The 15,165-nt window shown below is 37.2% G+C and overlaps 2 protein-coding genes across 2 annotated transcripts in view; both read right to left on the reverse strand.

The window, feature by feature from the left end:
* The window catches only part of HIPK3 (homeodomain interacting protein kinase 3), a 413,563-nt gene that overhangs the window by 167,008 nt on the left and 231,390 nt on the right, over positions 1–15,165 (reverse strand). The gene's annotated exons all lie outside the window — the stretch shown is intronic.
* KIAA1549L (KIAA1549 like) overlaps positions 620–15,165 on the reverse strand; it is a 69,245-nt gene continuing 54,699 nt past the window's right edge. Inside the window, exons 16-19 of the mRNA XM_085300848.1 lie at positions 8,934–9,031; positions 7,581–7,726; positions 5,927–6,078; positions 620–2,258 (exon numbers count right to left, since the gene is read on the reverse strand). Coding sequence (XP_085156974.1) covers positions 1,977–2,258; positions 5,927–6,078; positions 7,581–7,726; positions 8,934–9,031 — 678 coding nt within the window. The 3' untranslated portion in view covers positions 620–1,976. The remainder of the gene's footprint in view (positions 2,259–5,926; positions 6,079–7,580; positions 7,727–8,933; positions 9,032–15,165) is intronic.

The following is a 15,165-nucleotide window of genomic DNA, read 5'->3' on the forward strand; positions in this document are numbered from 1 at the left end:
AAATTACTAGCATTTTTTTTTGCACTTGGTTTACGGAAATTTTTTGACTACAGCAGACTAGTCACTTATATAAATATACAGCATATATATACACAGAGATTACAAAAATACATTTTATTTATATCTGATTTTTAAATAATAAAAATGAAATTTCACATTTGTTTAAAGATCAACTAGAATTCCAAAAGCTTTTGCARTGTTTAAGGTTTTGGAGCAGAAGATACCTGTATATTCTAGGATAACTATGCATCACAATGTCAAACAGGGTTTATAATATATTTTTGGGGAAAAAATAGTTCTGTTTTAGAAGTTTGTGCTTCATCAATTTCTTCTTCTCTCCCCTATYCTAGTCTTTTCTGTCCTTTTCCTCTCATTTTTCTGATGACCAAAAAGCTAAACCAAGTTCCCTCTCTCATCTCAGTAAAGACCAAACTCAGGAAAACRAAATGATCGGCCCAAATAGCATAAGCAATGGATGCTAATTAAATAACTTAATAATACTAATAACTTACTAAGATGAAGGACATTACCTTTAACTCCAGTTGACATCAAACATGCCCAACACAAAGTATTTTCTAACAACTTCAGTTCCCAAAACTAATTGCTGAAGGAACTGAAAACAAGTTTTCATGATCTCTGACTATTTTGTTTAACTTGAAAAGATAAATTATTGTCCCATTCAACTGCTTAGATTTTCTTTTTGGATTGGATTCATACAACAGTGCAGTTTAACAGTTAGCGACCTTCATCTTGCTTAGCGTAAAGTCAACATAGTTTCAGGAAATACTCTCTTTCTCACAGAACATCAGTAGTTTCATTAACCCATGTAACTATTCACTTATTTACATGTTAGTATAATAATGATGTCCCCTACATTCAGAACTTCCTGCAAGGACTGAGGAATCCAGAGGTGCGTATTCAATGTTCTGGTGTAATCAAACTCAACTGCAGCTTCATGTAGCACTTTCTAGCATCGCTTTACTAGATATCATCATTTAAGAAAGAGAAAAAAGCATTGTGTTAGACAGAAGTTTTCTTGTATGAGCAGGTGCACTCATTATCCCATGCTGGAAAGACTCGCTCAAAGGTCTCAAGTTTACCAGCTTTGCATGCATTCAGAATGAAAAGACCGAATATAGGGCAAACACAAATAACCGTTTTTCTTTTCTCTTAGAAGCTTTTAGCACCAGTTTCCTTTGTTACTTCTTCATTGTGTTACTTCATGCATTGTGTTCTCTTGTGCTGAAAATATCTTCTCTGTAACTCATTMGTGGCATTTACGGACAAGGTAGCCGGCAGTTATTGAAATATCATTAACCTTCTTCACAATCTTCTCTTCTTTCACTTCTTTGTACTGTTAATAGGATGAGGAGAATTGGGGATATTTACAGGACATTTATTAATATTATTTCCTCATCTCAAATTCTTTTGRTTTGAATATGATCTCTAGAATGAAAAGGATGAATGAATCTGCATTGCTGAAATCAGCATTTCTTATACAATGATGTCCCGCAGCAAACAATATCATCACTAYCACACCTACTGTGGCCTTTAGCTTACCTGGTACTACTGTATTTTCTTCTTTAATCACAGAAACAAAGCTTTGACATGCAAAAGCTGTTTTCAGCAGTTCTACTTTTGTGCCTGCAAATAAAATATTGTGTGGTGCAGACATATTCAGCAGCATCTCAAATGATGATAGGTCACAGCACAAGAGCTTAGTGACAAACAACTGCATATGATCAATTTTATCGGTACTAAACAGTTTCCTGGCAGCACTTCCATGGCTGGCAAGCAGAACATACACCTTCAGAGTCCCAGTGCTCTACTTTAATCCACTTCATAGTATTGACTTTTCAGAAGGAGAAAAATGCCATCTCTTTGGCACAAGTCACAATAAGTTTGTAACTGAAAATTAAAGGACTCACTTTCTTGGCTACTATAAGTTACATGATACAAACACTGTCACAAAGATATTAGACCTGGAACTCAAACATATCTGTTTGCTTTTTGGCCAGTTTAGCAACTTCCTCTCTTATTGCCTTTACTAGAGCAGCTGTAGAAATGTTGGTGAGAGGAGCATCAGAAGGGTCATTTTCCGTTAAGCTCTGCTGAGAAGCTGCAGTAGACGGCAAAGGAGCTTGTTCCAGGCTAGGGTGCATGCTGGCTGACTGGCTGTACTGGCGAGGCAGACGTGAAGGTGAATTATGCTGGTAGCGGGGCCTTGGATAAGCCTCTATGTATCCAGGAAGTGGAACCTGTAGAGCATTGTAATTATACAAAACAATTGATGCTTAATGCCACCTGCTAGTTGATATAAAGCTTCATTCAGTAGAATAAGATGCAACAGATAAGGCTATATGAAGAGAAAATAAACTTCATATTCCTGAGTATGTGTTTGCAAATGTATATTTCTGTATGTGCTATTTGTGCACGTATGACAATGAGCCAAGCACACAACTACCCAAATTGCATTAGCAAAAGTAACTTGCCCAGAAAATACGGCCTGTCCTAATGTATCATCGTTGCAAAAAGTCAAAGGGGGTGAGGCTTTTCTGAAAGTGTGTCCTTCACTTACAATCCTTCATAAACATTTCTCTTTTAATAGCCAGTGCTACTACATTTCAGGACATTGAAAAGCCTAGAATAAAAAAGAAGAGTTTGCTGATCTGCAGAGCCATTTTCTAATCCAAATTAGTCAAGTTTCTGAACTTAACAGCCCTAACAGAAACTCTCTAGGATCTAGACAGTGGGGATAATAAACTCAAGAATGCAAACTGGGAAAGTTAACACTGAAAAGGGTGTTTGACTTCTTAGAAGTATCAGGATTCCAGGCCAAATTTAACAGAACTACCCAGGAGGKGTTCTGCTCTGTTTTAACTTCATTGATTTCAGTCACGTTACATTGGCTAAAGCCAAAACAATAATGTAGGCTGTTAGTCACCGTGAGATACTGAATCCATGAACTATGACAGCAGTCTTTACATTCCTATCAAAACGGAAAGTTTTGTAATTTTTTTTAATGCACCAAATGAAAACAGTTTCAGTTATCTTTTGCAAAAGTCTAGAAACTGCRTATCTACAGTCCTTCATTTTGAACCATGCTTTATATTATTACAGTAGGCAACCTAAAACATATTACTAGGACAAGATAATTTCTCCTTGCAAAAGGGCTTACTAATATCAACTACTTATCCTAATTCATTCAAGTTAAAACTAAGGAAAGTTCAATGTTATTTTTTTATGAATTGCCTGAGTTAAAATACTATATGAGTCAACAGGTAAGCTACCACGACATTTAAACACTAAAACATTAACTTTATAATCCCATTTTTACTTTAAATAGGGAAAATAGATTTTAAACTTTCCAAATACATTTAGCTCCTATATAAGCGGTAACACAGGTGACCAGACAGATGTTTCACCTAAGCTTTGGATTTCAGACTGAGGTTTAAGATCCTTGACCAACCAAAGCCGAGACTTTGCTGGATATTCCAGTAGCAGAATTTCAGAATTTGAGGTGTCTTCAAACAGACTCAAATGTCAAGACGTGAGACATCTGCAAATTTAAATACCTTCAGGAGAATATGGGACTTCAGCACRGATTTCAGAATGACAAGTTTGGAATGAGGTACCTACATTTTGCTTAAATCCTATTTGGGTTCTGGCCCTATAAAAGCTCAACAATTCTTCAGGTGCTTTTGAAAATCTTGCTACTTCAGGCATCTAAGAATCTATGAAAATCTGACCACTAGGACTTACTTATGACCTGTACGATATTGGATATTTATCCAGTGACACACAGAATGCCAAATACATTCAATAATGCATACATACGACATAGTCATGATATGCCAGTGATAACTAAATGCAGTCACTGCTATTCAGTTTGTATTTGGTTATTCCAAAGAAACATTTTAGTAGTACCAACATGTGAACAAACCACTASAGGCCATCAGGTTATTACTTCTACTGAACAGCATCTAGTGATTTCGAAAGTAAAAAAGCTTTGGCTGACACATTTCCTCTTCTTCCACAAAACAGTGCTTCAACACTTACCTTTTAAATAAGAAAATAATACGTCACAGTAAATTTAGCTTGCAAGATAACTCTTTGTTCCCAGATCTCCTGTTTCATGTATTTATTTGGYGTTTTACTTACAGTCCAGTTAATGGAAACATATAAAAAGTAAAGAATCTCAGTTTTCATCTTCTAGAAATTCTCTATTTTTATTAATTGCCTAGAAAATCTTGGACACATGATCCAGCTATAATCTAATGGCTGAGAAATCAGAAAGCCAGTAAAAACCCAAATTTGCTAAATCATAGCAGGGCTGAGAGCCTGGGTWACAAGAAGCTGTGATTTAAAGCTCAGTAAAGAATAAATGGAATCTTTTGTTTCTTTTGACTTCTGCATTGTCATAGTTATCTTTCAGAAACATTTCTTCCCCTCTCCATTCCTGCATGTGCAAAACACAAAGGCCTGGGCTACTGGCACTACCTGCTCTTGCCACCTCTTTTCCAGGAAGACCAGGCTTACATTCTCCCCCTTCTGAAGGAAGGAGTGAACTGGAGCTTAGAGACCTGCTTTCCAGCTTTGCTCGCTGTTAGCCTCCAGTTTTGACAAGTGATATCTGGCTCTTACTTCATGGAACTGCAGCCAAGGAGTACAGATACAAAAGGGAAAAGGAACAGAAGACAAACAAAATACTTTCGCTATTACTTTTAAATGTCTTTTTCTTAATAAAAAAGTTTAAAATGATACAATCGGCCTCCTGGGATTAAAATGTCTGTAAGGTTAAAGATAAAACAAAACCAAGAAATAAGTTTATCATGTTTTAAAGGCACTTCTGTTCTGGGAAGTGAATCTGTAAAACACCACAAACCTCCAGAAGTCAGGGGCATTATCAGCAAATGTGCTCAATTTACATATGAAAATACTTTTTTTTACTGACAGTTCACCCTACAAATTCAGACTTACATGTAAGAGTCAGACTGAATCTTCTACCTCTCAGACATCAGGACTAATTACAAAGACTGGGAAACAAAAAGTTGTTCCCAGGAACATCTACACGACCTTGTTATCTCTCACTGAGCTGCTCAAAGCCAACTATAAAACAAGAACAGCAATTCACCACAATATTCTGTTGATAATATGCACAAAGAAATAGAATCTATCTCCCAATTTACACAAAGAAATGGAATCCATCTCCGAATTTGCTTAGCTGAATTGGTTCTGCACAAATATCAGATTGAGCTCAAGCAACATAATTGATTGTTTTTCTCCTTAACAGCATTAAAGGTATGCGGAAAAGTAAGTTCTAAATTTTAGAAGTTATTTCAGACACAATAAACTACTGCAATTCATGTTAGGGTTCCAGTTTTATTTCCTTGAAATGTAGATGCATTCCAGTTTAAAACTTAGAACCAATTAAAAATTGACTAGGATAGTGCGATTAACTACTTAATTTATAATCTGTCTGGCAGGAAGACTTGACAACACAGTGCAGAAGGGCTACAGCAGAGCTGAGTGGTGCCATCCTGAGAAAAGCCTCCACATGCTCCCCAGCTCCTATTAAATTCCAAATAGCACAGTGCCACCCTGCAAGGCAGCATCACTCCTGCAAAGTAACTATCTAAATACTCAGCCTCTGATTTGGGAAAGAAAAATATCTGACCCACCAACATTAATAGTTGCCAACCCCTGCCCTAGCGAATGGTTTGACTCTGTAACAGCTTGCTTGCAGCTCATGAGATGGACAGCCAGGGCAGCTGTGCCCTCTCGTGCAGCTTTTCATTAAGAAAGAGGATTCCTATTCCTAGGAAGAACTATCCTGCTCAGATTTGCCGATTATTTAGCATCACTTAAGACCCCCTTTGTACAAATCACACAAAATATACGTAGTTAGAAAAGCAAAGATACTTACCGAGTCTGCCCATTGCCCTTGTAACTCATTCTCTCCAGCATAGGGCATCCAGGCTTGGTTCCTGTATGCAGTGGGTGGTGTTGGGATAAAATAGCCTGTGAAGCCAGGTCGGTTTGCTGCTGGGATGGCAAATACTGCTGGTACTGTATTTCCTATGAAGAGATAGAGTAGATATTAATAGCTATTATTTCCAGTTGTAAATTAGAAGGCTATTACATAATGAACATGAAGTAACCGGCCTAAAGGTTTTGTTTTTGTTTTTTGTCAAAGTGTGATCACCATCAATTGTAGGTAAGAAGACTCCTATCACCTGTCTAAAACTCCTCTATAACGATAGCAAATACTGGAGAAGGCAAGATCTGCAGTTGTTTATACAATCATGCACAAGCCTTAGACAAAGGTATGAGGACTTAGTTCTTAGTATTCTATCATTTTTTTTAACTGATCTCCATCAAAGGTTGGAATCATTAGAAAAAAAAATCTCTTATATTTGCTCCTTTATATTCGATTGTATTCAATTTGCTGTTGTTACCACAGGTTTCAGAGTACTGCACCTTCCATTTCAACCGCAGGTTACAGAGCATTCAGTTTACACAGTAAAGCTAACTTAGTATCTCTAGGCACAAAACCTACAAAAATGAAGTGTGTGATATACCTAAAAATGCTGTAATCTCAACAACCCCATCATAAACCTTCAGTGCTTCCATAAAAAGTATCAAGGCTCTAACTGCTCAATTCCTTTCTCAGGAACAGTCTACGACTTCAATAAATTATGTAGCTATGACTCAAATAAAAATTTCTAAGGAAAGCTGACATTAAATCTGCTTTACCATGGCTTTATCAAGATGTATATTACAGGGATGTCCAGTAAGTCTTCTCTTAAAATTCTGCTATCATACCTGAAGAAGAGTGGGAGAAACTAACCTTCATAGATAGGAGGTTCAGCCAAATCCTTGGATATGGTTATATCTGCTGTTTCAGATAGGGTTTCTTCCTGGAGCTCACAGAGATGCAATGTGRTTCTTTCAATAATTATTCAGATTATCTACTTGATATAACTATAACTAGCCTGTTTGGAAGACCACCATGATGTATACCATTGCAGGTAGCCACAAAGTATCTCATAAGACCTCTATCCCAGCTTCTCTACACTGTTTTTTTGGAAGGAGGTGGGCCAAGTGAAGAGCAGTGAGCAAGCTTGGTTCTTCCCAGGTCATAGATAGCCCAAGGGTTGCTATTTTAAGTGAGTTATCAAGACTGGGAATATGTATTCCTCAGACATATACAGAGAAGAATTGGCTGCTTCTTTAGRTAACATTTGGCTTTTACATTAAATGCTCATGTAATGTAATCACAGCAAAATGAGCTACTAGTCAAAATGAACAATTAGCTGATGTAATACCTTATTCCTATTCTTATTACAACATCATGATCTTAAAGGTGGTGCTTCTGCAGGAGGAGCAATGCAGCTAACATTGCATCTAAGAAGGGAGCAAATATTTGTATATCCCCTTCAGATGCCCCAGAAAGAAACACATAATACAGTCTTCTCCAAATAATCATCTGTATTTGCTCTACCCCATACATTTACTCATATATAATACAAATTGTGAGCTTCCCAAAGCTGCAAGTCAGCCCTGTAATATTTTGTCACCTGAGTGAAAAGCTGACTGATCAAGTGGACCAACAGACACTGGAGCTCTTGAACCAGGGGCAAAAGATGCCTGATCATGATGCTGGGCCTGATCTACCCCACCGGATTCAGGTATTCTCATTTTGCTGCCAATATCCGATGTAGACCTATAGAAAGAAAAAAAAAAAAAAGAAATTTTTGTCATTCTGACTAACAGATGAGATTTGTAGCCACCTGTGTGATATCGGCTACAGTATTACAAGCTGGGAAGGAACCAGCTACTTCTGCTCTGGCAGGACAGAATTTTGGAAAATGTCAGCGAACAACTTCTTCAGCTTTGCCACTACTTTGTTGAAGTGTGTTATTACAGTTTCACAGGACCTTTGCATAATGCTTTAAACAAATGCCTACGACATGCAACACAAAAAACAGAGCTTTATGATAGTCCATCAACACAAGACCACAGACAGTACCATATTAGTACAGTACACATGACCTGGCATCATAAAGTAGAAGAACTCTATGGTGAGTAATGTTAACTGCATTTGGGAAGTACTCCTATTCTTTAAACAGTGTGCCACGGTTGCTTTAGAGCTAAAGTGTAATAAATAACCAAGGGTATATCAACAGTGTCCATACCCTGAATATTTGGACAGAGTTATGTTATTATTAGCAGCCACTCAGAGAAGTTTCATTTAGTTTCAGTACTCCACAGTAGCTCTCAGCAGGCAGGCAGTCTCTTAGAGTTACAACTGGTACCTGCCAGGACAAAATTGCACAATACTGAAGGCTAAATGAGCTCATCCAACCAAGAAGGGCGAAAATTGCTTGAAATGCATTTTATAGATTGCCTTATTGTGAGGAGGTGCAAAATGTATACACTGAGGCAAGGCAATCAGTCTTTTGCACGTATTTGGCTTCGGAAAAACAAGCATGAAATATCTGAAAGCTAGGCAGAAATCCCCRGACCCACAGTTCTGAAAAATGTAGTTCACCTGTACCATGTTGTGAGTCCTTCAAATACAGAAAAACAGGGAGACTGAGAGTGTGAATTATCTACTACACAGTTGCAATATGATATGCCATCATGCATTGTCAGAGTTGAGGCAAAGCATGATTTAAAAGAAAYTGAAGCTTGGATTTCTGAATTTTATCAAAACTGACTAGCTAATTGGAGAAACAATTTGTTTTTATTTCTTTCCTCTTCATGTTAAAATGAAATAAAAATATTCTGTTCCTAATTTCATGAATGTCTCCTTATTATGAAGGACACGTCTGGTAGGTGCCACTTCAGATCTTGCCACAGGTACAGGAATTCTTTTTTGAAAAGTAGTTTTTACAGTTCAAACCTAAAATAAAACAACAGATAAATACCTCCTGAGAGAGGCAACAGCCACAGGACCTGTTCTGGGAGGGACAGGGGGTGGAGGAGAACCCATTACCATCTCAGGAAGCTGAGAAAATCTGTAAGCCTGTAAAAGAGAAAAATGAGCATTTTCTGAAACACCAATAGATGTCATTCAAATTAAAAACCAAGACAACCTCAGAAAYGCAATACCTGCTCTTCGTGCTGGCCAACAGGAAGTTAACTTTTGGTGGCATCAATAGTAATAACATTTTGAGMATTTACAAAGCCTCAGTGATTTTAGAATGTGGAAGAAAGCATGAACAAATGAGTTCACAGAGCCAAGACAAAGTCCAATTAAAGCATAACATATTAAACACTGTCTCTACGATATTAGCAACCCAGCTGGCAAAGTGGATCTTTTATGGTTTATGAGACAACAGCTGCCTTGGACCCATAGGAGAAAAGATCTCATCATTTTCACTTCTTCCAAAAGCATAATGTTTTAGAGATTCAGTACATCGGAAAAGATCCTCAGAGCACTATCATCTAGTGGAATGAAACTGTCTGTGAGCAATTTGTATTTCAACTTCTTTCTTTCAATCTTGAAGACATGAAAAGAAAATTCTTGACAAAAACACTAAGCTCTGTAACTTTCTAAAGGAATAATGAAAGTCTCAAATAATTCTGAAAAAGTAGAATTATTCAGAGGAACACAGGATCAGATCACTAAGTCACAAAGTCAAATATCTTRCCTGCAGCAATTCTGGATTTTTTCACTAACAATAAAGGACAAGTAACAAGGACAAGTATCTGCGTGTGAAACCTGTGGCATGCCAGAAATTATCTGTAGCACAAAATTTCTCTTCTAAATTCTTTGTACTGCTATAAATTACAGAYCATAATTTTGGTAAAATTGCTTGAAGATGAGGGATGATACCTATCTTTCTTACAGTTCATTGACATACTTCCTTAACACACTATACTTTAACTCCACAGACAAGCCTAAGTATTTACTAGGTTCAGAGCAACATGCAGGATTAAAGATAAGCTTAGAATGATRGCAAATAACAAAGTTTGGGGAGGCTGTCCAGTATCAAGAGACACATACATTCTGATAAAAGCTAGAGCTTATTCTAAAGAAGCCCTCTCTATGGTCCACAGAGAAAGCTAAACCCGTATTAGCAGGGATCAGTCACTCGCTGAAAGTGCCTTCCTATCTCCTGCCTTCGGAAAGAGCCTRCAGGGTTTACACAATTAGCTCAGCCATAACATCTACATTTAGGTACAAATTTGGCAAGATAAATCCCACTCTAAATACATAAAACTACTATCTTAATCAAATTYAGAAGTTCCAGCTTTAGACACAGTTCTATTATTTGCTTTCTCGAAATAGTTGCAAAACTGGTTTAACACCCAGGAAAGGTAATTTCAAATGCTTACTTTTGATTTCAGGGTCTCTAAGGGGAAAGCATTACAGACATGCATCTCTATCCTGCCCTTCCACTCCYCCCCTACCCTTTAAAAGCACAGTAAGGCCCTGAAGGGCATATCTGTGAAAATCATTTTTACTTTCATGCCATCTATAAAGTCTCTATTTACTTCCACTATGCTACAATGATATTTAAAATATTTTCTAGATARAAAAATCAAAAAATACTACAGTTCATTTCCCAGCCAGGGGTGGAAAATACTGATTTTTAATGAAACAACTATATGGAAAAAATTACTGCTACTCACATCAAAGAAAACCTCAGTTTGATTTCTCCTAAAAGCACTGACTTGAAATGGTCCTTAATGCCACCTCTGCACCTGAAAAGCTGGCAACGTGCTGACAGAGCTAACTGAACCCTTCCTTCTGGCTCCATAACCCTTTTAGGCTGCCACATCCTACTCCTTACTTTCAGCATGCATTTGTACAAAGTAGGAAATTCTTTCCTTTCCTCTTTTATACACAYAGCACATGAGCTAACATTTTAGTGTGATCATTAACTCCAGATCTATTTGAGTATAACAGGGTAGACAGACATGAAGGCAAACTTGGGTCTTCTCTTTTGTGTTAGTATAGGTGCTTTGAAATATGAACATCAAAGAAGGCATTTTAAGGAGTCACATAGAGCGGTCCACTAACTTAATCCAACTTTCACTGCAACCTTACTCCAGTTCCCACACYAGCAACCAATGAACAGGTATTCAGCAGTCTCCATATCCCTGGGATCTAACCCCGATGCTTATAAGCAGACGTTGGAGGAGTGGGGTCCTTGCTTGTACAAAAAAACCCCAGATAAACGATCTGGTATTATGGCTCATCACTCTGACTTTTCCAGGCTAGTATTATTTTTAAAATATCTAATTCAAATCTGATTCTATAAAGCTATACAGCCATAAGTAAGCCTCCCATACGATTTGTCCTCAGACTTTGAAGGGAGACATAGTAAAACACCGAATAATAACTGTAGGCTAGCACAGAAACCTCAGCCTGGGTCTAGGAGACTTACAACACAGCCTTTGCTCCATTTCTTGTACAATCAGAAAAAGTCTGAGATGTCGCCTACTAGGAAGMAGGAAAGAAAAATTTGATCAGTATACAATAACTGAAGTCCAAAGGAGAAACTTTGCAGTTGGCCTTAAAACAACCTTTCACTGATCTCAATATCAAAATATTTTACCATCTCCAAAGTGCAGATGTATTTTTCTTCAATATTGCTTTCTGATTAAAGAAAYACCTATCTCTCTACAACTTAACATAGGAATTAAAAGGGCAGTGCCATTGTTTACTTACTGAATGATTTAACTAATTTGATTATTAAATTCCAATCCAGCAATAATATTAGCTTATTTATTTCAGCTGGATTTGGTTTTGTTTTTGTTAGCTGCCCATGGGTTTAGATTTAGTATAGTAACTGTTACTAAGAGCAACTGAACTTTGGTAATATTCTCACTTTCAGTAAATGAACAGAAGCTTTGAAAGCTTGGATTCATTACCATTCACTCAACCTGTAAGTCTGCCCAGTCAATGCATATTATATCATGATAGTTCTCACCTAAGAAACAAGAATTCTGTTATTCTCACTTCTCTTTCCAGAGGCCTGAGGGACAAAGATGGGAACTGGCCCATCCTTATAATAAAGAGGCTTTCTTTCCCAGACTATGGTTCTCAGCTTGATTCAGTCGGCTGTGAGAATTTCTAAAGCAGCAATGTGATCTGCCTAGGTACAACTCAAGCAGTCTGCCTTCTGTTTTAAGATCTATTTTACAACTCAATCCTCCAATATGCAGTAAACTAGCTGGATGACAACGACCTAGCCAAGTATTGCTCAACCTGTTTTCTGAAGTTCCAAAACAAAACTAAGAGTTTGCATTTTACTAGCTTTTCTCTGCCACAGAGAAACAAGAAATGACAAGGAATGAGAGCTTCCAGTGAAGGAATTTTGTTATTACAGGCTACCTATAAGCAGTTTGACAGAAAGGCATTCCCTCACAAGACCTACAGAAAATTTAGTTATTAATGCTAGCATGTAAAAACACAGARGGACTCAAAAAGGAAAAACAAAAAGGAAAAAGAAAAAAGATGCATGTTCTGGAGAGATATACGAATGTTTGATTGTAGAACAAGCCAATAAGCTRACTGCAGAAAACACAGATCCGTAACTTGGAAGAGACCTGAAGAAATGCAGCCCTAAAGAGTGGTTGTGGTCCTCAGAAAACATATGGCTCAAATWCTTAGGAATGGAGAGGAACACTGAGATGGAGATTTGCCTGCAGATTTTCACTGTTTTGCTTCTATCTGCTTACAGWTTGCACTGTCTAAAGATTGAGATGGTCTGTGTTAGAAATCTTAGGCAGTACTTGTATCAACTATGAAGTCTTTTTGCAATAATAAAATCTCAGTCTTGCCTCTGAAAAGGGTGCACTCAAGCTAATGGAAAGTTTGTGAGATCTTGTAAATATTTTAGAATCCAGCTGGATTGCAAAGTTGTAGATCGCAGAAGAAAGTGATGCAGTACAGATCTTTGGCTTGCATTCTATCTATAGAGACAAAGGTAAAGCCAGTGTCTGCATTTGTTCCACCTCAGCAAGCAAAAAGCTCTTGAATCCAGATTTCAAATTATACTAGCATTGCTAATTTTGCCTTTTAATTGCCACTAATAATTGAATTTTAAGAAAGGGCAAAAATAAATAATTCTTGGCATGCAGAGGTAATACCCTCCCCCATATAACTAATACCTCAGTGCTCCTGTACCTCTCATCCCCAGGCCAGCCTGTGGCTCCTCACTCATCTCTCAATTCTCTGAGCTTCGACCCCCAAGAGACAGGAACTCCTTGCTTTTCTCACCTTTGCTATGTTTTAGCCAACCCACCGGTGTCACATCATCTGCCCTGCTTGTAGCCTGRCCCAATCCAGTCCCTAGCGCTTCCCTTTCCCGCATCTCTGCCAGATTTCCTGAACAAAGATCGAGACCTGAAGGGATCCTAGGCAGGCAAACAGGTGATAAGAGGCTGACAGCAGTAATTCTTGCATATGCTACTTTGCTTCCTTCTCACTGGTCACTTTTTGTACACTTTGCAGCTGCTTATTTTTCAGTTCCGAGCCTACTTACCCATTTGAGAATAAATCAATAACCAGCCTAGTTAATTTTAAATTCAGTTCATGTTTGTGAAATCAGAAAGCATATTTTATTCTGATTAGCAGAAAGCTATAAAATAACAGTCCTAATCCAAACTCCAGTAGCCTATGACAATCCTAGTCTGTGGTGGTCAGTTAAGATATTAATTATTACTATTTAAAATTATCTTCAAAACCCCAGAAAGGTAAACAAATGGTTAATGGTCCTAAAATACATGGCTGATTGAGAAGAGTAATAAGTTTTAAAATGAAACATAAAGTATTCACCGTGGAATTGAAAGGAGCCACACAGTTAAACTCTACATTCAAATTAGAWAAATAAAAATGGAATTTTAGTGTTGCTTGAATAGTCTACAATTCCAACACTTTCTTCCAGATACAGCAGATAGTTGAAAAAGTCTGTCATAAAATCTTACCTAAATTCATGTTTTTAAAAAATATCACTTGCCATGATGTGGAAAACAGTATGAATATTAAAAATCTGTAGCTGTATATCTTTCATTTTATTCTAAAAAGATTTCTCCAACTGTCGAAGTAATGCGACTAGCCATTAGCTGTCTCATAACCTTCTAATTGAATTCTAACCATAAAATACGATTATATGCTGTATAAAGTTTAAGAGAAAAACTTCAAAGTGCCAGAAATAACCTATAGCATTATTTAAATAGCACCAATCTGAATTTTTGCATGCAGTGTCACTGGCTTTCAGGTATGTTCGCAATAGTTTAGAAGCAGCAGACCTTATTTCATTTTCTTATTGTCCTAGAAAGAAGTCATAGTAATAGTTATTTTGAAACAAGGACATTTTTCTGCATTATTGTCTTACTCTAGTAGGAATTAGCAACTCAATATGAAATGCATTCTCTAAAAAAATATTCATTGCTGACAAAAGTGAGCCTTAAAGTGAAAAACTTCAAAATTTTCAAGGTCTGTTTTTCACATTGATATTGCCAGGTTGGCTATTTCTCATCCGGCAGAAATCAGCCTGGTTTAGATTTGCATCTGGTGAGTATTACCACACAATAACTGGGAATTCATGGGAAGTATAACCTGTCAGGAGAATGTATAGTACTACTGCTATTGCTGTCTATGTACTTACAAAATTCCAACACCAAATTCCATCCATGGACTTCAGTTTTTAGTATCTTTATTACTTTTGTGAAATAAGGAAATGTTAGCCACAGTTTGAGGCTAGATAATGAGACATGAAGAGTGACTTACATGTGGTCATCTGAGAAACCTGTGGAACTAAACTGTCTTTTGAGTCTCAAGTCAATGGCTATAGCTGCAAGTCTGTCAATATTAGACCATATTTCGGGTCACTCTGATTATTAGAGCTGGTCCCCTCTGTTGCTACAGACTTCATGCATAAATGATGAATGATTCATAGCCAGCTGTGTATATATCCTTTTTTACAAAAACAAATCGTTCCCTAGCATGCATTTGAGGAACAGGAGAAGACAATTAAACAAGTTCTTGATCTGTTGATCAGTCTGGAGGTTTGCACAACGTTTTCCTTTCCCAAGGAAAATTTACACAAAAAAGCATTGCTGCTAAAATAGATACTAGGAGTCTTCAGACAAGAGATGAGTGTGGGTAAGAATACACACAAACACACAACTGTATTTATTTAC

Source organism: Rhea americana, unplaced genomic scaffold (assembly GCF_003343005.1).
Source record: "Rhea americana isolate MKP2758 unplaced genomic scaffold, rheAme1 scaffold_17, whole genome shotgun sequence".
Lineage (NCBI taxonomy): Eukaryota > Metazoa > Chordata > Aves > Rheiformes > Rheidae > Rhea > Rhea americana.